Here is a 21,001-nt window from a genome sequence, read left to right on the forward strand (position 1 = left end):
CAGACTATGGCACAGTGGTAGGTGACAGCATGGACAAAAAGTTTGCAGTCACTGCTGCAAGTTCTGCCTGATTCATGTCTAAGAGAGGTGGTTAATCTTCAGGAATCTGAGTTGCTTTTTGTGTGGCATACATAAAACTAATGGGTCAGATGGTGTGCTGCACAGCTCATTAAAGATTTCATGTGACAGATCAGCAGGTGACAATTGTTACAGGCAGCAGTTCCAGGATCACTGTTTTCCTTAGAAATGAACAGGAAACATATGAAAAAGAAACCCAAGAATTTATGATGTGACAATGGATTTAAATGTAAGTGCATACGCATATATTTATTTATATACTGCACACATATAAAAGCTTAAACTTCCTGTAGATGTCAAACAAATTCTGTTTAAACAGCCACACAATCTCATTATTTATTGCATTTTGTATTAAGTCAGATTGCAAGGGCAAGGGACAGTTTCATGGCTGTCTGTATGGGATTCAGCAAAATGAGCTCCCAAAGAGTGACTTTCACAAAGAGTGAAAGCACAAAGAGTGCTGTCGTTTATAAACAAGACAATTGATTATAGATGTACACGAGCTAGATAAGAACTGTAAAAAAGACACTGCAAGTAGTGAGATTCAGAGGTTTGGAATTTTTTTTTTTTTTTGCTGCCGTTCATGTAACAAATGTGGAAGGTGGAGCCCTTTGTGGTATCCCAGCGAAGGTGCAGTGTAATTGTATGCTCTCCTACTTTTTGGACATACATTTGGATTTGGGCCTCTTGCAATGGAGGCCATTGACCTAGGCAGGGCAGCCACCCCACCTGCATTCCGAGCGGGCTGCTGCCCCTCAGGGCCGGGGCTGGCTCCCCACAGGCCCGGCGCAGCCTGCCCTGCCTGCCCAGGCTCGCCAGGGCCCTGCTTTCTCCGCCGTTGCCCCGAAGCCCGCGGTGCCCCAGGCCTGCGCACGGCCTCCGGCCCGCGGCCGCCCCGCTCCCCTCAGCCCCGCACCGCGCGGGAACGGCCGCCGCCTCCCGCCAGGCGCTGAGGTACACCGGGCCCTGAGCCCCGGCGCACCGGCCGCCTGCGCCCACCGGCGCCACCGGGGAGGTGGAACCCGCCGTTGCCGTGGCGGCGCCGTCCCCCCTCTCGTTACCAGGGCGCCGACATTGATTGACGCCTCGGGCCGTTCCCTCCGGCGGAAGCACGCTGTCACCTTTGACTCCAGCACCGCGGCAAGGCGCGGCGCCCGCACGCCCGACGGTTGCTTGGCAACGGCGACGCGGAGCCGCCATGGAGGCGGCGGCGCTGCCTGCCGCGCTGGAGCTGGTGGCCGGCGGCGGCGCGGGGCTGAGCCCGGAGAAGCGGGCGGTGCTGGGGGCCTCGCTGCTGCTCCTCCAGCGCGACTACCGCTTCGAGCGGGTCTGGTTCTGGGGCTGCATCCAGGGCGTGCGCGGCGCCTACTACATCGCCGAGGGGCTGGGCCCCGACCGCGCCGCGCCCCGCCGCCGCCTCTACAGGTGCGCAGGCCGGGCCTGGACGCCGCTCCCTGCGGGCGGGGGGGGCACCGCTGCGGGGAGGTGGGACAGGGCAGGCCTGCACGACCTCGGGGGGCTGGTGTGAGGGCTGGGGAGAGAGGAGAGAGGACTGGGGACCCGGAGGGGGCTGCCCGGCTCTCCTGAAGGGAGCCTTGCTGCGCCCTGAGGGGCCAGGCTTGGCTGCACCGAGCCCTGTTCTTCAGCGCGCTCGGGCCTGTGTCGTGCTTGTCGCTGGCAGCTTGAACTGCGTGGAATGGAGCCTCCTGCCACCAGCGACCCAGGAGGTGGTTGCCCAGGCTGAGCAGCTGAAGGGCCGCTTCCAGGGGGATCCTTCTTTTGAGTACGAGTATACCGAGATAAATACAGAAGATGCCAAAAGATTGTTTGGAGATGGTAAGGAGGTAAATACAGCAAAGCGCTTTTGAACTTTTTGCTACAGTTGTACACCTCAGGCTGGACGGCTGGTAGCTCCTCCTCCTTTGTAGTAAGCAGCCTGAGCCTGTGCTCAGGCAGAGTATATACAATATCCTCGTTGCTGTCATTGCATAGAGACACCTTCTTGATTGAACTCATACTTCCATTGCTCCTGAAGTGAGACATGGCTCAGAAATACTGTATCTCCCTTACGGTTTACTTTGCCCCATTGGTACAGATCCTCATTGCAGTTTCTGAGGCTTTAATGGGAACCACAGGCACGATTCTCTATAAATGAATAGACAAGTCGTAAGTAACTTAATTGAGAGGGAGGAAAGGATGGATGATGGGAGAGATTGTTAGCTCTCTGGTGAGTCTAGACTGTTTGCTCCTAGCCACATTTTCTGTCATATCTTATGAAAAGAATGTCCGATTTGTGGTCGTCTTCTTAGTGCCATTGGGCTCCAAGCTGATGAGTCCATTGTGGTTTCTACTGTCACCTCGAGTTTATTCCCAGAAATGACAAGGAAAGCCCTGCCTTTAACATTTGCCTATTTTTCTTTAAAGCCCATGATCAAGGAGGAGGCCCGCCTCGTAGCTACGATAGAACTGATAGACAGAGCAGTTGGTATCATCCCCCGGGGGGCATTTGTGAAGACTCCTCTTGGGTCTGTGCATGAAAACAGAAACTTTGAAGGTAAATTCTCATTGTCTTTATCAGGATCAACTGTACTTTGATCATAAAGGCTGTAAATTAAGATTACTTTCTCTAGCTGATGTTTTGATTTCAGGTTTAGTTTTTCCTTGGCTAAGATGAACAGGGAGGAGAGAATCCAATGCCACTAATGTTCAGGTGCATGATTCAACTCTGGAAGGTGGGAGGAGAGTCAGTAATGGCTCTGAGTCATTAAACCTGTAGTTTCATTTGTCTGTACATAGTTTATATCAGTGGTTAGCACTTACAGCTGCAGTGAGTTCTCTAGATATAGGATGTAACCAAATGGGCACAGAGGGTTGGTCTCAACTCAGTGCCCATTGCTTATCTAGGACTGCAGTTAGTATGGCCTGCAAGGCACATCATTGATGGTTGATGCCACCCATTTCCGGCAAGTCCTTGGTCTTCTGTGGAGTCCACTGAAGAAAGATTGTGATTCTTTCCTATGTTGTGGGCATTAGAGAAACTATATGATACTCTATGGTGTGACGAATGTTAGCCTAGCTCACTCTATTAATGGTCACCAATGGCTGTTTGCAGGTCTTTCTTTGATGGAGGCAAAAAAGTTAAGTTCCTATTTCCATTTCACTGAGCCTGTTAACCTGAAGAATAAAACCCTGCTGGAAAAGGCTGACCTGGACCCATCCACTGACTTTCTAGACTCTCTGGAGCATGATATCCCACAAGGTAAAGGTAGAAGAATCAACAGATGCAATGAAAGGGAAGGCAGTCTTGAGTAGTCTGGGAAATGCTGAGGTGACAGGATGCAGGTTACTATGGAGTTTGGTATGCTTGTGAGGAGCTCCTGCAAATCTGTAAAGGAATTGTATCCTTTACTAAATATTGTACTTAATTCCCTTCTTAAGCAAATCTAAATGCTTACAGTGGTAAGACGTAAGTGTACCAGAGCTGACACACATCAGCAGTTAACCCCTCTGCCTGAGTGGCGTATTGTCTCTTGACTTCTGTAAAGCCTGTGACAGCTGGTGTCCCTACGGGGAGAGATAACTCCACCAGTGATAGAGGGAATATATGTGGTTTGAAGTATTGAAGAGACCTCTTGTCTCACCCAGTATTGCTGCTCTTTATCTAAATGGGCTCTCGTTAACACTAAGCTGGTATCTCTGAGAGGCTGAATTCAAACGTTCCTTTGATAAACTGTGTTAGAAATGCTGTAGTGTGGAATAATCTGTATTTTAGTAGGATTACACTGGAAGGAGAAAGGAAGATGTGCCTACTGGAATGTATTTTCAGTTCACATCTCTATTGTTCTGCTGGACAACTGTTAAGTATATTTAAAGCTTCTTCCTGTGGCAGGATATTTCTCTAAAGAGATGGGCATGATTTTTATTTGCTTCTAACTACCTTTTGCTGATTTGTTGCATTTTTTGGATTGGGACAAGTGTTTTCATGTCCTGCTGTCTAGAAAGAACAGAAAGAAAGATTCTTGGGTCATAGTCAGAACTTAAGTTTGCTATTCCTATCCTGGAGTAGCAGGATAGGATAGTAGGTGACCTGTGCCTGATGGATTTGGCTGGAAGGACAGTGAATTACCAGTGCTCTGACTTTCAGACTTTATGTGTGTGTGATTGGACAATATCTATCTATCTATCTATCTTGTCCAATCTTTCCTTTGACTGAGAAGGAACCTAGTGAGCTCCTTCCTGAATTCTGAACATTTCTGACTGTTCAGAGCATAAACAGTGCTAAAATGTAAACCATTGTTCAATTTACTGGGAGTGTCCTTGCTGCAGTCCTTTTACAAAGGTGTAGTCTGGAGGGACTGCACATTTTTATGTATGCTGGCCCATTGAGCTGGCCCTTTTGACTCAAAAAGGAGTATTGCAAGGGAGATTAGCTCCTAGATACCTCCTAAGAAAATTTTAGCTGCAGTTTTGTATGGTAGTTCAGGCATTGTTACTGTTTGCATTCCCTGCCCACCCTTTTTTTCCTAGGGTTTGTGGTAGGGAGACTTTTTAATTTTGTGAGGCCTGAAACCATAGAGCCACTGCAACAGGCGATAAATCTGGGGTGCTTTCTATGTTTCCACTAGAAAACAGGCACCAAGGGCTAAGAGCCTGGAGACTAATTTGCATCATAGAGCTAGTTTTAGCCACCTTCAGCTGTGATGAAGAATGGCACCTTTGAAAGATTACAGATATAATTCTGCAGTGTTTCACATCTAGTTCAAGGGACCAGGCAACTGGCAGGTCATGCTGTGTGTTAGACATGAAGATGGCGGTTTTATTGAAGTCTTTAAATCAAATTTGACTTGTAGTCAAATTTTACACAGTGGCAGATAGAAAGTGAGGCTCAGCTGTGCCACTGTCGTGTTTGTCTTCCTGTTGCAACCTGAGGTCTGAGTAAGTGTGAACCTTTGCCCCATTCCTGGGAGGTTGTTGCTGTTAGTGCAGATCTCTGTCTCCTCAAAAAAGTTATTTCTCAAAGACTACCTGAGCTCAAGTGCAGCTGAGTGCTTCTTAATGGAAGAAAAGAAGATTCATCATGGTGCCTGTGCAGCTCTGGCTGCTCTGTTCTGCTCCTTTTTGGACTGAACCTGAGGATTGATGGAATGAGCTTGTCAGGCGAAGGAAGTAAGACAGGAACTGGTTACAGGATCAGCAAGGCATGTAGCCTCTCTAATTGCACTCTATCACATGCAGATAGGAGCTCTGACATTAAAGAAAAATCAATCCACCCCCCTTTAACAAGCATTCAGGTTGCCTGAAGTACTGGTTGCTTGTGAAAATGTAGGGGAAAAAAAAGAACAGGAGGTAGACACGGGCTTTCTGCTGATTTTATCTGCACGGCTCTGCCGAAGTCCCTCACTCCAGGTTGCAAGGTACTCAAACTCTGGTTCTTGAATTACCCTCCTTCAATTCTGCTAGTTCATGTTGGTCCTGACCCAGCGCAGACAGTGCCTTTTCTGTTTCCTGACATGTTGTTCGTAGCTCTGGCAAATCCCCTCATTTTGACCTGAAGCTTTTCTTGTCTTTCTTGGCTAGATCCACTTTTGAACAGTTATTGTCAGAGCAGAAGTAGGAATTCCCAAATATATTGACTCTAGAATTGTGACTGAAGCCAAAATCATCTTTGCTCTCAATAAATACACAAAAAATTGACCGGGTTGAGTAACATGTGAGTGATGCTCCCAGCATGCATTAGAAATCTCCCTTAAAAGACCTAAAGAACAGGATTGAGAGATTAAGGGCTGATTTTAACCTGTCTAAAAGTAACAACTCTTTTGGAATAGTTTTCTTTATTAATTGGAAACTGAACATCTGTGATGGCTGTCAAGGGTGTAACTGTCATAAAATGTATGGGGTGTCATAATAGGAAAGCAGAGGTGTCTTACAGAATGGAAAATTGGAGGCAGAGAGAACATTTTATATGACAGCTGAGAGGTGGGAAGAAAGGAAGTTAAACCAGATTGAATAAAGGAAACAATGGTAAAAGCAGAGTTTAGTGCAAGATTGGAGAACCTGGAGTTTTGTAACAAAACTGTCTGCCACCCTTATCAGTGATATCTCTGGTGACTGCAGGTTCCAGATTCTGTCTGTGTGTCTGTCTATTGGGTTATCTGTGCACTTTAAGAGTTCAGACTATGTTGCTGCTCCTCCCCTAATCATACTGTGAGTCTGTCTGTTTTTTCTTGGTGTCTCAGCTCCCAGAGACAAGTGACTGTGTAACTTAGATTTTACTTTAAAAATACATTTTTTAAATGATTGTAGAGAAAAGTGGGAGAATGCAAACCCTGTCTCAAAAGCAAATTCAATTGGCTTATCCCCTCTAAAGTCGCCAGCTCTCTGAGCCAAACTCATGAATTTGAGTGGCCCGACTCATGATTTTTGAACATGGAGGGGCTGTGATACTGATCTTCTGTCACCACAGTATCAGATCATGTAATGCTTCATTCTGATCCAAATGGCCAGCTGGCCATAATGTTGCATGCTGGGATCTGTAGGTTTTGCTGGCCATATGTCTGCATTAAAGATAAGCTTGTTTGCTCTAGTCTAAGCAGACAATCTGCTCAACTTTATGCACAATTAGATATAGCCTTTCAGCTGCTGGCAGATTGCCAGTGTGGTCCTTTCTGTTGCATGGAGTTTGGCACCCTGGGTGATAGCATCTTGGGAACTAGAGTTGTGGCAGTTTTACATGTGCTTGTAGGTAATGGAAGGGTGAAATAAATAGCAGTAATTCCTAGCGTGCCTACAGCATTTTCACTTGATGACCTAATGTTGCATAGGTATGAAATAATAGTCACTTGTCAAGCATTGACATGATGGGAAAAGTGAAAATGGAGGGGGAAGGATGATTTTACTGTCACCATAGTATCAGATCAGGCTATGCTACATTCTGCAAGGACAAATGAAAGGGGATGGGAGAAAGCCTAAGGTACTAGCATAGACTGGAAAGCTTGGGAGGAAGTAAAACAGGGGATGCAGAATTCAGGTCTTTGGTGCTTTCAAAGTACAGTTCAGAAAAGCAATAAATCAACTCTGAGTTTTGTTACAGATTACTGACTCAGATCACTTTGATATGGAGATAAGGGACAGCAACAGGTTAAAAAACTGATGCAGTTAAAAACTGATGCGGGAGGGGAGGTATGTTGGAGGCAAAGGAAAAGAAAAATGTGGATAGGAAAAGATATGAGTGGAAATAGGATTTATAAAAGAAGACTTTATTCACAAGTCATGACTCCCAGTCAATAAAGAGCTGCTTCTGGCTGAAAGCCTACCACAGTTCACTGGTGGAATAAGGGTAGGAATTAGAATTAAAAAAAGCAATATAAAAGGAAATACAGAAAGTTGGGAACAATTAATGATTGATATAAATTGGAATTTATATTGAGTAGAAAATGACAAGGAAGCCAGGATAACCTGCAGTAGTCCCTGACAACTATAAGGAGGACTTTTTCAACTATATTGATAGGAAAAGAAAGCATAGTAATGGTACTGGAAACTGTCACTAAATGGTGAAGGTAAAAAGGCTGATAAGAAATGTGGAAGAGCAGAAATGCTCAATTTTTTTTTTCTGGTTTGTTTTGGGGAAGAATATGGACTCACATGAAATGAAGACAATAAAATACTCTTTCAGACAGTTTTCAGACTGTTTGCTATGGGAGGGTAGTTAGACAACCTTTACTGTGTGTCAAAAAATGAAAATGGCTGAGCCAGATAAGTTACTGCTGGAGACTTGTGGCATACTTACGATGCTAACCTTTAATAAATCCCAGCATTGCAGAAATATTCCCTAAACTTATCTTAATTAGTAGCTGTGATCGCTATGTGATCTGAATCACTGAATGGGCGTATTTCTGGAGAGGGTCAGAAGGGGATTCAGCTGGGACTAGTGCCAGTACCGATATTCTTCAACTTATTTATAAATGATCTAGAAGTAAAGAATTGGTGGAGAGGCAAATAATGACAAGGGCAGGACAGCTACAGAGATCTGGTAAACTGGGCTTGCTTAAAGAAAGTACATTTTGTTGTAGCTACTTGCAAAGTCACAGACCTAAGAGCAGGGACTGGAAACCAGATTTTGAGAGTTGTATTCTGGAAGCTGTGGCTCTGAAAGGACGTCCAGGCACAACCCACTGAACATCAGCTCCCAGTCTGATCCTGAGACTTAAAAGGCTAATTTGATCTGTAGATGTATAAACAAGGGTGTAGCAAATAGGAACAGGGAGGTGATTTTTTTTCTGCATATACTGTTAGTGGAATCAGGACTGGATTACTGCACATTGCAAAACTGGAGTTACAGAAAAGAGCCACAAAAGGATTCAAGGGCTGGTGAGAGACACAAACAGTTCAATCTGTTTATCTTGCAGGAAGGAACATGAGAATGACTGTATTACACTGTGTAAATACTCCATGGAGTTTAAGTATTGATTATTGAAGATCTGTTTAGTATAGCAGAGAAAGGCATAACAGGAATCAGCAGCTGACTATTATAGCCAGAAAAATGAAAATGAGAAACTAGGTACAAATTTTAACAGTAAAATTATTACTGGCTAACAAGGATAATGGAGGAATTTGTGTCTCTTGGTATCTTAGCATCATGCTGGATGTCTTCCTGGGAATTGTGTTTTAGCCAAAGGCAAATAGAAGTTGCTAGTCCCAGACATGAGTAACTGAGTTAAGTTTAATGTAGGAGTACAGAACAGGTGATTTCCTGATATGCCTGGCTGCAGACTTGATGACAGCCATGGAGGGTGATTTTTAGTTTGGGCTTCTTCATTGTCAGTGACATTAACGCAAAAGTGGCAATGTGTCCCTGAGACAGCAACTCTAAGCACAGGACTCTCAGTACAGCTGGCTTTACACTCTGAACTATGATGCATGAGGGCTCAAAAGAGGACTTAGGAGATTCCTGACTTATTGCCATGCATTGTGTAGGGTAGACTGGGGAGCTGAGACCTCTCAGATGTAATTGCTGACTCCGTAATGCTGGGATTTCGTAGCGTCATTCTAAATGGGTATACAGTGGCAGGGTGGATCATAGTTGCTGTTTCATGATTCAGCCAGAGAAGTGCCTAGAGAGAAGATCGTTTCAGCTCCTTTACCATTTTGACTGTGGAAGAAGTGACAGCCACTCAGTCTGTAGCTCCGTTTCTTCACCTGAAAGTGCAGTGATTTTGAGGCATTCCTTACACAGCGTTACAGGCAATGGGATTTGTGGCTGTTTCCTTGGCTGAATACTTTGGGCACTAGCCTTTCTGCAAACTTGCTGAACAGTAGCCTGGGTTAGAACACTCATAACCTCCTGTTCTCTGAGCTTCATTAGCACGCTTTTTACCAGTTTAGCAAAAGCTGGTGCTTAATGGGCCCTTGAAGATAGAGAGGCCGCATTTCTAAGTGGGAGATAATTTCCTTTGGCCACTCTCGAGGCCCATTTTGGTAGCTCCATCTTGGTTGCCCCAAAAGTCCAGGTGCTGGAAGTAAGGCGTCCAGGAGGCATGAACCTGCTTTATCTCCATGCATTAACACAGCTAATTAACTCCCTTTCGACCCACCCTCCAGGCGATTAATCCTCTATCAGCCTAGTCTCCAGCCATTTGAAGAGTCTGTCTGCAGAGGTATTTACAACCCCCAGCTAGCTAGCAGAGAGCAAGCCTGCCCGTTATCAGGGCTCTAAGACAAATGGCTATCTCCCCAGTGGCCTTGCAAAATCCAGCAGTGCTATGCTGTGCTGGCCACCTACTTTCACCCAGCCTCCCTTCTCCCCTAACATTTCACAGATGTGACCTGAGCCCTCCCCTTTCATTGCTTAACAATAAGCAGCACCTCCCCAGCTCTGTGAAAACTGAGAGCAAAAGCACTTTACTTCTTAGCCTGCCAAGAGCCACACGGGGACAAGGCTTTTCAAGCTGTCTTGCTGAAATTCAAACTAAAAGACCCATAATGAATGAGAGGGCAGGGCTTCATATTAGGGAGGATAAAAAGAGGTAGCCAAAACATAGACCAAAATACCTAGTGTGGCTCACAGCTATCCTCATTCCTGGTTAGGAGAGGTGATCTGTAGGTTTGGCAAATGTGTGAAACTGAGCTACAGCATCCCATGGAGTTACCTGACATTTATAGAAGTGTTTTTGACAAACTTCATCACACAGTAGTACAGAAGGAGTAAACAGATTAGCGTGCATCAGAACAGTCGGCTTTTGGATGTAAGAATCGAACCAAACAGTTAGGTCAGTGGGTTAATACTTAAAGCATTGGTACCTGAAGTTCTCTGTTAAAACTGAAGTCGTCCATCCCTAGAAATAGTTCCAGGCTGGCCGTAGCTGCGGCTTTCCAGCAGGGCGCACTGTGGTCCAGGCGTTGTCAGTGCTGAGCACAGAAAAGGAGACTATAGAAAAGTAAAATGAGAAAGAAAAGCACCGAGAGCAGCATCAAATTGAGGAGAAGGTATGGCCTGAGTTTCCAGGCTGTGTGTGGTATATTGACCTTCTGAACTGTAGGTATGGAGAAGCTACTCTGTCCCTTCCAAGCTTAGGCAATTTCTGGAACGGTCCTGGGGCTTTTCAATAGCTTTCTTTGCATCCTTAGTGATTACAGGCATGCAATGGATGTACACAAATACATAAGCATGTCTCCTACATCCTTCAAAAGTAGAGACGCTCTTCATTTTTTTGGACTGAGGAGCCTTTAAAGGCTGTTAAGGCTACGCCTGCAGCGACCCAAGAGCATTGCCTGGGAGCAATACAAGATGTCCCTCTTACAAGCTGGGGTGCTGCCAGCTCAGGAGTTCAAGATCGGACTGGAACCTCTCCTGCTATGTTGCCACGTGAGGACTCCAGAGCGAGCTAGTATTATAGCTTTTGACTGGCTGGCTGTGGTCTGCTTTGATTTCTGGAAAGGAGTCTGTTTTCCTTGGGCTTTGTGTCTATGGGTAATAAAGCAGTGCATTCACTGCTTTTGGGTCCTAGGTCTATATCACCTCAGGGGTCTTGTTTAGTCAGAGGCATTGGATGAGTCTATACTGGAGCAGGGCTGCCCATCAACCGAGAGCTGTGGTGGAGTCCTTCACTCTCCTGACTGCTGCAGTGAAAGGAGGAGGACAGAAGCAGCGTCTTCGTAGCAACTTTCCAGGGATTGTATTTGAAGTTTTTTCGTTCTCAGTAAAAGAAATCATGGCCCACCCCTGTCTCCATTTCAGCTCCTGGTTCATTGGACATGAAAAGGAGATGAACTTCTTGCTGAACTGATGGGAAATGCGGGTGAAGCCTCTTAGAACCGGAAGTTGTAGTTTTATCACCACATCAGTCAGCCTTGGCCTAGCCCTTTCTCTAGGGAATGATGAAAAATTACTTGCAGGGGAAAGCCCAGGGCAGTCTGTATGTCACTGAAGTCACAACAAGGTCAGCTTTTGCTAGGAGTGATCTATTTCTGAGTGGCAGCTCCTGCCTGCACAGCAGCTGGCATTGGTGCCAGCCCTGTTTATAGCTTTGCTTTGCTGTTTGCTGCCCCTTTGGCCATACAACTTTTGCAGGGGGGAAGTAATGGGCGTTGTCTTGCTTTACTGTACACAAATGTCATATAGATTGAAATTCTGCATGCTGAATGGGTGTGTGGCTGTGTGTAGAGGGAAGAGGATGAGACAGTTGATCTATGGATATATTTGTATGGCAGTTGTGCTGTGCAGGTTGTGCTGTGCAGAGACAGCTAAGATATCCCAGGCATTAGAAGATGCTTAGCCATCTTTAGTGTTCAGAATTAGCTTGAATATCAACACAACTGCACTGTGCTGTGTGGATATGCTCAGAGTGACAGTCTTCTCAGAAACTGGTAAGCTCTTCAGGTAATTCGGGCCAGAATTTAGTATCTAGTTTAGTATGAAAACATCAACAGTTAATAATCCATGCCATCTGTTCCTCACCCTAAGCCCTTTTAACTAGTCCTGCTAATTTGATGATGAGGTAAGAAGTATAACTTGGGGACTGACAGGGCTTGTAGCCTTGCCCCTCCTGCAGGAGAGCGAATTGGATGTCCTCTAAACATTCGATGGGTTTTGAATCCCAGCATCTGGGTTTTGAATCCCAGCATCGACTGCTTTGTGTTCTCTCAGAATTCAGAGATCAATGTGAGGTTCTTTGCCCCTAATCCAGCCCCTGTTCATCATTATCACCTCCTCAAAGTGGCCAGTGCTTTGTTATCAGGAGAGGCAAAATCTTACAAGGTGGCCATAATCTCCTCTGAGAGTCAGACAGATATTCTCCCGTGGGTAAGAAAGTGACAGTGACCGAAAGCTCTAGGGGGAAGCAGGCTAGAACAAAGCTGTCCATTGCATCCTTTCATCAAACTGTTAATCTTTCTTTCAAAGACATCACATTTGTTTGGTGACAAAAGCCCCAAAGAAGCTGAATTGAGCCTGAAATCCTGTAGCAAGATTTAGAGGAAGCGTCTTTCATTCAGAGCAGGGAGGGGCGAGAGACTCCTTCTTTTTCTTCCTTCCAACCAATGGGCTCACAGAAGCCCACGAAGGTGACGGATTAATGCAGGGGCTCCCCAGGTAGATGCTACGTGACTCCTGGCACGCTCCAAAAACGTTTCCACAGCGACCAGCTGAACAAGAAATATGGAGTGTGACAAGATCCAGCGTAAACTTGTGCTTTGGAAGGAGGGTGCTTTGCCTCTCTGAGAGATTTGTAAATTTACTACAGAAGACCCAAGATACAATGATCAGTATTACAGTTGTCAGAATCCAAATAGCACAGATTTTAACCAGTTTTTCTACTCCTAAGTTTTGATTGTATATTGTCTTGCTATTTCCTCTAGTGCACAGCCCCGTTCCAAATCTTTGTTCTGGATGCTTTCTGTGCAAAGTCTGCATCTTTTTCTCAAGAACAACAAATGTTAAAAGGATTCTAGCTCTATTCTAATTATCAGGTGGATTTAGGACTAAAGGGCAAACTAACTGGGCTATAAGGGAGGCTGTAATTTGATGTGTATTACTTCTGTGCTAGCTTTTTCAGTCTTTCCCATCCTTTGCTGCTCATTTATGTCTGTATTGTCCCTTCTTTTGTGTTGGCATTGCTGGCTGTGCAGCCAGATTCCAGCTGGAAAAATAACTTTATTTTTGGCTAAACTATTTTTCAGCCAGATCATTTCCCTGCCCTGGTTCACTGAGCAGTAAATAAACACTTTTGTGGTCTCTGTGATGGAAGAGTGATGAGGAGGGGAATAAGGGTTTGGGGGCAGAGGCTGCTTCAACTGGATTAAGCAGCACTGTTGTCAGATGTCTAAGTACGGCCTCATTTCAGCCAGTACTCGGAGGCACCTGAATACTGTGCTTCTGGGACAACACTGCAATCCCTGGGTCTTCCTTGTCAGCAGGAAACAGGTACTTTGTGCGTAAATGGAAGGCCCAGGGCTGTCTTAATCATTTGTGCTGCAGCGGCATCCCCTGTGGGAGAGGATAATGGAGAGAAAAACCCTCTGAAGCAAGATCATTTTACTTTGAGGTTTGGGCATGGTTATATTTGTGTCTCAAAGATGTGGCAGGCATTAGGACCACGCAAGAGCCACTTGGAAGCATCTGACTGTTTGTAAGCTGTGCTTTCCTGGCTCTGGAGGCTTTTAAAAATAGTACCGAACCTGCAACCAGTCTCTGTTTTTATTTAATTATTATTAAATAGTTATATGGGGAATTGGAAATATTGACAGCAGTGTTAACATATGGGGTGCAGGTGGTGTGTCAAGCAAATGAAAAAGATTTAGTTTGTAGCCAGTAAGTGGCATGAAGGAGTCTGAGCCCCACATATAAGAGCGTTTGGATGTGTGTCCTTATGGCTGGTAGGCTGTGTGTCAAATGTCCGTGCAGCAAAATTTCCTTACAGCTGCTCTGCTTTGCAGTTTGTCTTTGTTTCCTATCGACAGCAAATTAGAAGTAGGAAGCTCTTTGCAGTGCTGGATTTTCTGTTGGAGGGAAATGGAAGCTAAATCCCATGGGTGTAGTGTAGCTTTGTCAGAGCTAAGTGCCTGGGGTCACGCAGCCAAGCAGTGGCTGCTTTTGCAAAGGGAAATGGTTATGTTACCCCTCTCTGGGTGTTAATATTTGTGCTATAACTCCATACTTCACTCTCACTCAGAACTGAACTGCAGCAAGGTAGGTTATAACCTGCTCATGTGGCAGCATATTGCGTTAATGGTAAGTGCAACCATGCTGTAGCTGCTTTTCCCTTGAGACATTTCCTGCTTTGAAGAGGAATTGATAATGTCACTTTTATGACCCTCTGTGAGCTTTTGTGACATGGAGCCTCTCTATCAGGCTGTCTAGCTCTTAAAGCTGTTTCTTCTCAAGCTTGTACTGAAACGAGGCATTGCTGAATCACCTCCAAAGCAGCAATGTTATGAGAGGTCATACTGAAAGTGGACCAGTTACCACAGGAAAGTTCTGCAAACAGCCTTCTTAAAAGGCTTTTGTTTAAAAGCTAATGTCTCACGCACCCTATTGCCTCTGTGAATTAGAAGATCCAGCCCATAGCTGAGACACATGGGGGATGAGACAGTGATTTCTATTGGCGACTGGAAAGGAAGAAGAAGCTGAGAAGTAGGTTGACTTTTGAAATTCAGCTCTGGTGTCCTGGCAGCTGTTGAAGGGCCATAAAAAAGGCAGTGGTTTAACACTGGGTGAGCATCAGAATCTTCAAAGCACTTTCTTGTTTGGGAAAGATGTAAGGAACTCCTCAGAATTCCTGTCTGTGTTTGGAGGGGTGGAGGCTGCAGCCTGCTCTAAAGAGGGAATAGGAAGCTCCAGATCTTCATCCAGCGGATATTTTTCCCATGCTCTTTCCTCCCACACAGCAGCTCCCTCCCTTCCCTTCTGGAGCAGCAACAGGCAATAGTTTCAACACAGACAGTGCTTGGCTTCCTTAGGTTTGCTGGGTGCAGCTTCAGAATTAATTTGCTCTTTTAAAAAATGTATTTTGAAGAATGGAAATCTTACCAGAGCGGTGTTAGTTAGAAATCTCTGGCATGAGAGCAATGACCTCTGGTTCCCTGTACCTCAGCAAGCATGATGAGTGAAGTTAACTCTGCTGCCTGATTTAGGGATAACATAGGCTACAGCTCACACGTAGATGCAAGTAAAAATCAGTATTTAACTCTAGGAAAGCCAGCTTTTACTTGCTGTCTCTTAGTTCTATTTGTATTCCCTCCAATGCAAATAATAATTCGTAAATTTTTTTCCTGACAACTTTTATCTAGGAGTCTTGGTGTACCTTACAGACTGATGCTCTGAGTTTCTCAGCCTCCCAGCAAGAGACATGTTGTCTGACACAGGGGCAATGAACAGTATGGGGACTGCCATGGGGTATTCTGAGCCAATCTTAGAAAGGATTTGAACCCAGCATCCCACTTATGCATTTTTATAGTAATAGAGACCTACAGCTACCTATGCAATGATTTTACTCCAAGAACCATTTGTAATAGCAGGGAGGTTTAAAAGAAAAGAAAAAGGATAAAAGCAAAAAAAAGAAGGATAAAAGCAGCATTTAATTTTCGCAGTCCTCAGCCCTTTTTATATTTTATTATGAAATGCATTTCTAAGGCATTTTCTTGAAGGAGGAAAGAAGGCATATTCATTTTAAGCTATTATTTCATGCTGTTCATTAGCTTCTGATTAAAGTACTTTTAGAGTGATTTATGACATCATTATTTCAAACTCCTACAAGAAAGGTGGGCCTGAAAAAGCATTTTTTATTAATATAGTGAGATTTGAGCTGTGATGGAAAACACAATTGTCTTGGAGCTTTCAAGGAGAATAACTTGCTCCATGTCTTATGAGTTCAAATAATTTTGTCTTCTGGACTATCTCCTCAAATGCTGCTAACATGGTGAGGTATGGGAAAAAACAGACTGAGATAATGGGCTCTAAAAGGACCAAAATAAGTGGTTAGGTTTCACAACTTTAATGCACTGCCTTCTTAGAAGGCAAACACCAGCACTGTGTATCAGTGCAGTTTCTGAACTGATTTTGTGTGTTGCAAAGGTCCAGCCTGGAAAAGTATACCCAATAAATCACCTTTGATTGCTGTGTTAGAAATATGTCCCCAGTGATCTGGTTAGTAAAAGGTAGAAGGTGGCACGGCTGCTGCTGTTTTGGCTCTGCAGAATAAAGAGCAGCTCTATGACTAATTCTTGCTGAAAACAGGATCTGAGTGAAAATGACATTACAGTTTCAGACAGTTTCATGTAATTTTTTTCCTGTCTTCAACCAGTGCTATGTCAGTCCTGGTGGGATTGCCCTGAAGTAACCTGCTTGTTTTGTTCAGGTCCTTATTTCACAGGAAGACTTATGCAGCATCAGCAAAACTTTATTGTCCCTATTTGCATAGAGTTAGATGCAGAATCAAGTATCAGAGAAGAGCTAGAAAGCTGTAACAATTTAATATTCCCCAAAGGTCTCACATTTGTGAAATGACAAATCTGAGCCCTTTGGGAGTTTGCAGCTTGGACAGACAGTAGGGAAATGAAACAGCTGCACATCACGGCCTTCAGAGATCAAGCATAAAAGTGAATGGAGCTGTCTTCAATTACATCTGTCCATTTCTGCCGGGTGTGAAGGTACATGGGAAGTTCCTTTGATCAGCAGAGTTAACTGCTGATGAATACTCTGCAGAGATAGATAAGCCTGTGTGACACTGGGGAAACGTTGTGAGGAGATCATGGATCCATGTACTGTATTGCCCCAGAGCATAGATAAGGGGATTAAATCAAGTTGAACTCTATTTACTCTACCTTCTCTGTGAATTTGTCCAGCAAAAAGAAGTCTGAATCCAGATACAGTTCATGAGAGCATTAACATACCTGTTTTCCTTCTTACCTTTCCCACTTGTCATGCTCCAGGCATTTCTTTTTGTTCTTTGTAAATAGTTTTGGGCAGAGGATTCATCTGTGTACATGAACATACACACACACACAAGCTATCGCATGTACCCAGGCTGCTGGATGCTTCCAGTATGTTGGGAGACATTTACCAAACCAGATAATCCCTAGAGGCTCTCGCCAGCCAGCAAGGCAAGGCACAGTCCTATTCTTGACAGACTTGCTTCTCAGAGGACTGGTCCTAAATCAAAGACAATGAGAGTTCCTCATTCCATTAGCTTTTTGTCAGAGAAACTCTCTCAAAAGTTTACAGTCCCCCCCTGCAAACCCATGTGTAAAGCTGCAGCAAGAACCACCAGTACGTGATAAAGGGCTTGCAGATCATTTCTGCAAGCGCAAGCTGCAAGAACTCTGCGCTGAAAGCAGAGTCGGTGTTCAAAGGAGAAATGGAAAAAGTTATTTGTCACATATTCAGACCTATTTGCTTGCTACTTGTTGCTCAACTCCCCTATGCATAGTCTAGCTACCGCCACGAGCAAATGGTGAAAATTTTTAGAGGCAAAGTTCAATAAACTGTTTGAAAGCTTGTCCTTTGACAGCAGATGGCTGTAGTGCTTCAGCCACTGGATGATCTGCCTCGTCATGAAATGTTCTTCACCTGGGTTTCCATGCTGTTCAAGTAGTGAAGTTTCTTAAGAACATGCAGATTTTGTCAGAGACCCAGTCAGTCAGAATTTGTAATCCCAGTGGTTGAACCATTAATATGTGGCTTTACTCCAGCTATGACCAAGGTCCAGTCCAGTTTGTGTCCATATGAGTAGCACTGGAGAGACTGCATGGGAGACTGGGGTTGCCTTGTCTGTGAAACCACTGTGTGTGAAGACACTAGCTCATGGTTTAACTAGGATGTGTGCAAGGAATGTTACAGTGCAAGGAAGATGGCACACACCTGTACTGATCCTGCTCTGTATTAAGTAGCGCTTTGCTTTACTGAGATTCCAGCTGTTTCTCTTTAGTGGCAACATGGAGCTGAGTGAGTCAGAAGTAAGATCTCCAGTATGGAAATCTCCCGAGTCCTTAAAGACTGTGAATGTCTCTTTTGTACTTCTATCCTGCAGCCAGAGTCACTTTGTTAGAAAGTTCAGTGACTGCCATGGAAGGCAGGTGTTGCTGTCCATTTAGTTCCATGTTTGCACGTAACTGAAGAGGGTACTTTGAAAGGTAACAGATCAAAGACGACACAGTGCATATTATGATAAAACCAACCTGTGGAACTTGCTGCTGAAGGAGACAGGGGAAACAGTGGCGTCCAAGAAACTTTTGAAAGTACAGAAATACAAAGAGAAGAGAGAGGAGGTAACAGGTGAGCAGCAGAACTCATGACACCTGGTTTTACAGGGCTTTGAATTGTGGTGTTCCTTTCTGATTCTGCAGCCACCATATATATTGTTTCCTCTCAACTTCCCCCCTCCATCAAGCCCTCAACTACTGCAGTTTGCCATGAATTGCTTAAGAGACTACATGTACTGCAAGTGAGTGTGCAAGAGCCCAAAGCTACAAGCACTGATTGCCCAGATAGCTGCTGCTGGGCGAGCCAAACAGCCTGTGCTTCCTCACAGCTGCTGGCAGATAAACAAATAGCTTCAGGAGCTGCAGTCAACCCTTGGGCCATGTCCTGTGGAGACCTGTTGTAGGAACTTGTGGTGTTAAAACGCTTCAACCCTTTGTCGGATGTCACTAAAATTGGCCAAGAGTCAGAAGTGAGTGGGAAGGGGAGGACTGGCAGCTGACAGCAATCACAGAAGCCCTTCCCCAGGCTAACCATGACATGAGTAAGCATGAGTCACAGCATAAATTGATGAGCCTAAAATTATCTACAAGGATGAATACCGTCTAACTGGCCCAACACATTATGGGCTTTCTGCTTACTCTGGAATTGGCAGATTTTGACTTTGGGTGCAGCCAGCCTGACCACTTGACTCCAGGCCTGTAGTAGTATGACAGCTCCAACTGCACTTTTTTATTTGGGCCTGCTGCTTTTGCTTTTAGATGAAGATTTGGCAGGAACCTTCTTCCTTACATTGTAGCCTCTAGGTGTTACTGATTTGGTGCTGAAGCTGGTATTTTCTTCTTTTGGCAGTTCCTTGCCCTCTGGCATTGAATCCAAGCTGATGCTCCAGCCCCCTCCCCTCCTGTGTTGTTCCCAGGCTGTCGTGTCAGATGCAAAACAAACACTCAGTGGCTCAGAGCTCCTTGCATCCAGGAGAAATTGCATTTTCACACTGGCTCTGAACCTCCTCTGCAGAGCCAAAGCAAAATTAATGCGGAAACTAATCCCTTTGCCCCTACCACGCACATCCTCTTCAATGATGGAGCCAGGAAAGACTGAGGAGAATTAACCTTTTCTGCAAAATTCTCTGAGCTAAGAAATACCGTGCTTTTCATGCTGTCTTCTTCTTTCCCAGTTGCTGCATCAGGGAAACCAGTCTTCTCTGGAGCTGAAGTGTCTTCTTCTTCTCACTACTAATGCTACAAGTTTATTTTAAAAAGAAATTTCATACCTATGCAGGATTGCTATAGCTAGTCTTGGCTCTCTATAGCTAGCAGCTAGACCAAGTAGGTGGCAGCTTGGTAGAGTAACTGCTGCCCACTCAGAAGCATCCAAGAATAGCTCTAGCCTCTCCTAGGGATCAAGTATACAAGTCTGGAGCTCCAGGGGTCCCTTCCTGTGATGCATATGACGTTACTATCATAGCCATGGAATATGCTACTGTGTGAAGCTAGACACAGACATCTGGAATTGAGGGCAGCCTGTAATGCTGAACTGACAAAAGAAAAAAAGGTATCAAGGTTTCTGGTCTCCCTCACTTCCCTTTTCTCAGGTGTCACAAACTCCAGTGCAGCCTTGTGCACTGTTAACTGGTCAGGCAGAACGCACTGCAGTCCCCCTCTCAGCTTAGGGACAGCTTGCTCCGGGAATGCTGCCTTTTGCTCCTTTTCAGTGACTGTACTTGTGACATACTGACAAATGGCATTTTCTTGCACAGGCTCCTGGACTGTCCAGCTAGAGAAGGGAGGCACTGTGGTGGTGCTGCGGAGCCTGCTGTGGCTGGGACTGACGTTCTACCATGTCCCAATGACCAAGCAATACGGCTATGTCTACTTCGGCACTGGCGAGAAGAACTTGGATCTGCCCTTCATGCTGTGACTCTCCTGTCTGGGATGAGGACTCGAGAACATTTAGATTTTATATTTAGGAGACACTTGTTTACTGCTTGTTCTAATAAATGTGTGAAACCTCTGCACTTTGAGCAGGATTCTTTTGTGCCTGGATTCTGGCCCCAGTTCTTTTCTTAGGACTTCGCTGTGTGTGATCCTCCTTCAGCTCCAGGTTGAATTCCCTGTTATGTGTCACTGAAGATCCTTTAGATACTGACAAATGGCATTTTCTTCCACGATGGGTGAAGCCCCAGGTTAGAAATCAAACCTAGGCCATCTGGTTACACATGCTTATACAACCATGACACTTACTTGACACCATGCTTACACAAAAACTAATTTGGAGACAGCATGAATGAATGCCTACTATCACCCATGAATGACAAACAGAACAGGGCTGCACTCAGAGTAGAAAGCTCATGCATACTATAAGGGATCTGTACTAAACCCTGAACTCCAGAAAGGCATATTGAAGAAAGTATTTTGTTTTTCAAATGTTAGGTTTCATGAAAATTAGAGAGGTCTTTCCAGCTCGTGGCACTAAACTGTAGAAAACATTAACTGTGGGCATCACCTGGTCTTTTGCAAAATGTGCTCATTCAGGTTCATCTCAAGGCAGTGGTTTAATCCAGTGACTTTTCCATTAGTAAAGCTCACTGAGCAGAGCTACCTAGGCTAGAAGACATAGTAACTTGTGTACGCAGGAGAAGAAAGAAAAATCTTTTCCTTTCTGAAGGGCTGTAAGTTTCAAAGCTCCATAAAATAGATGGTCAGCCAGAGATTTTATCTCAGTATAGTTAAT

The 21,001-nt window shown here is 44.8% G+C and overlaps 2 protein-coding genes across 2 annotated transcripts in view; one reads left to right on the forward strand and one right to left on the reverse strand.

The window, feature by feature from the left end:
* The first annotated feature begins 1,177 nt into the window (after positions 1-1,177).
* On the forward strand, positions 1,178-20,281 carry RSPH9 (radial spoke head component 9). Its single transcript, XM_055816290.1, has 5 exons — positions 1,178-1,503; positions 1,760-1,922; positions 2,503-2,632; positions 3,191-3,337; positions 20,028-20,281. The coding sequence occupies exons 1-5, from the start codon at positions 1,277-1,279 to the stop codon at positions 20,186-20,188; spliced, it is 828 nt and encodes a 275-aa protein (XP_055672265.1). The 5' UTR covers positions 1,178-1,276; the 3' UTR covers positions 20,189-20,281.
* Positions 10,395-21,001, reverse strand: part of MRPS18A (mitochondrial ribosomal protein S18A) — a 33,210-nt gene continuing 22,603 nt past the window's right edge. Inside the window, exon 6 of the mRNA XM_055816291.1 lies at positions 10,395-10,482. Within this exon, the coding sequence (XP_055672266.1) occupies positions 10,410-10,482 (73 nt within the window). The 3' untranslated portion in view covers positions 10,395-10,409. The remainder of the gene's footprint in view (positions 10,483-21,001) is intronic.

The sequence above is a fragment of the Falco peregrinus genome, chromosome 11, assembly GCF_023634155.1.
Source record: "Falco peregrinus isolate bFalPer1 chromosome 11, bFalPer1.pri, whole genome shotgun sequence".
In the NCBI taxonomy this organism is placed as follows: Eukaryota; Metazoa; Chordata; class Aves; order Falconiformes; family Falconidae; genus Falco; species Falco peregrinus.

Bases quoted from the DNA above. Each gene is read 5' to 3' on its own strand.
- RSPH9 (XM_055816290.1), top strand. From the start codon at position 1,277: ATGGAGGCGGCGGCGCTGCCTGCCGCGCTGGAGCTGGTGGCCGGCGGC. The intron at 1,504-1,759 runs GTGCGCAGGCCG...TGTCGCTGGCAG, and splicing joins CCCCGCCGCCGCCTCTACAG to CTTGAACTGCGTGGAATGGA. The intron at 1,923-2,502 runs GTAAATACAGCA...TTTTCTTTAAAG, and splicing joins TGTTTGGAGATGGTAAGGAG to CCCATGATCAAGGAGGAGGC.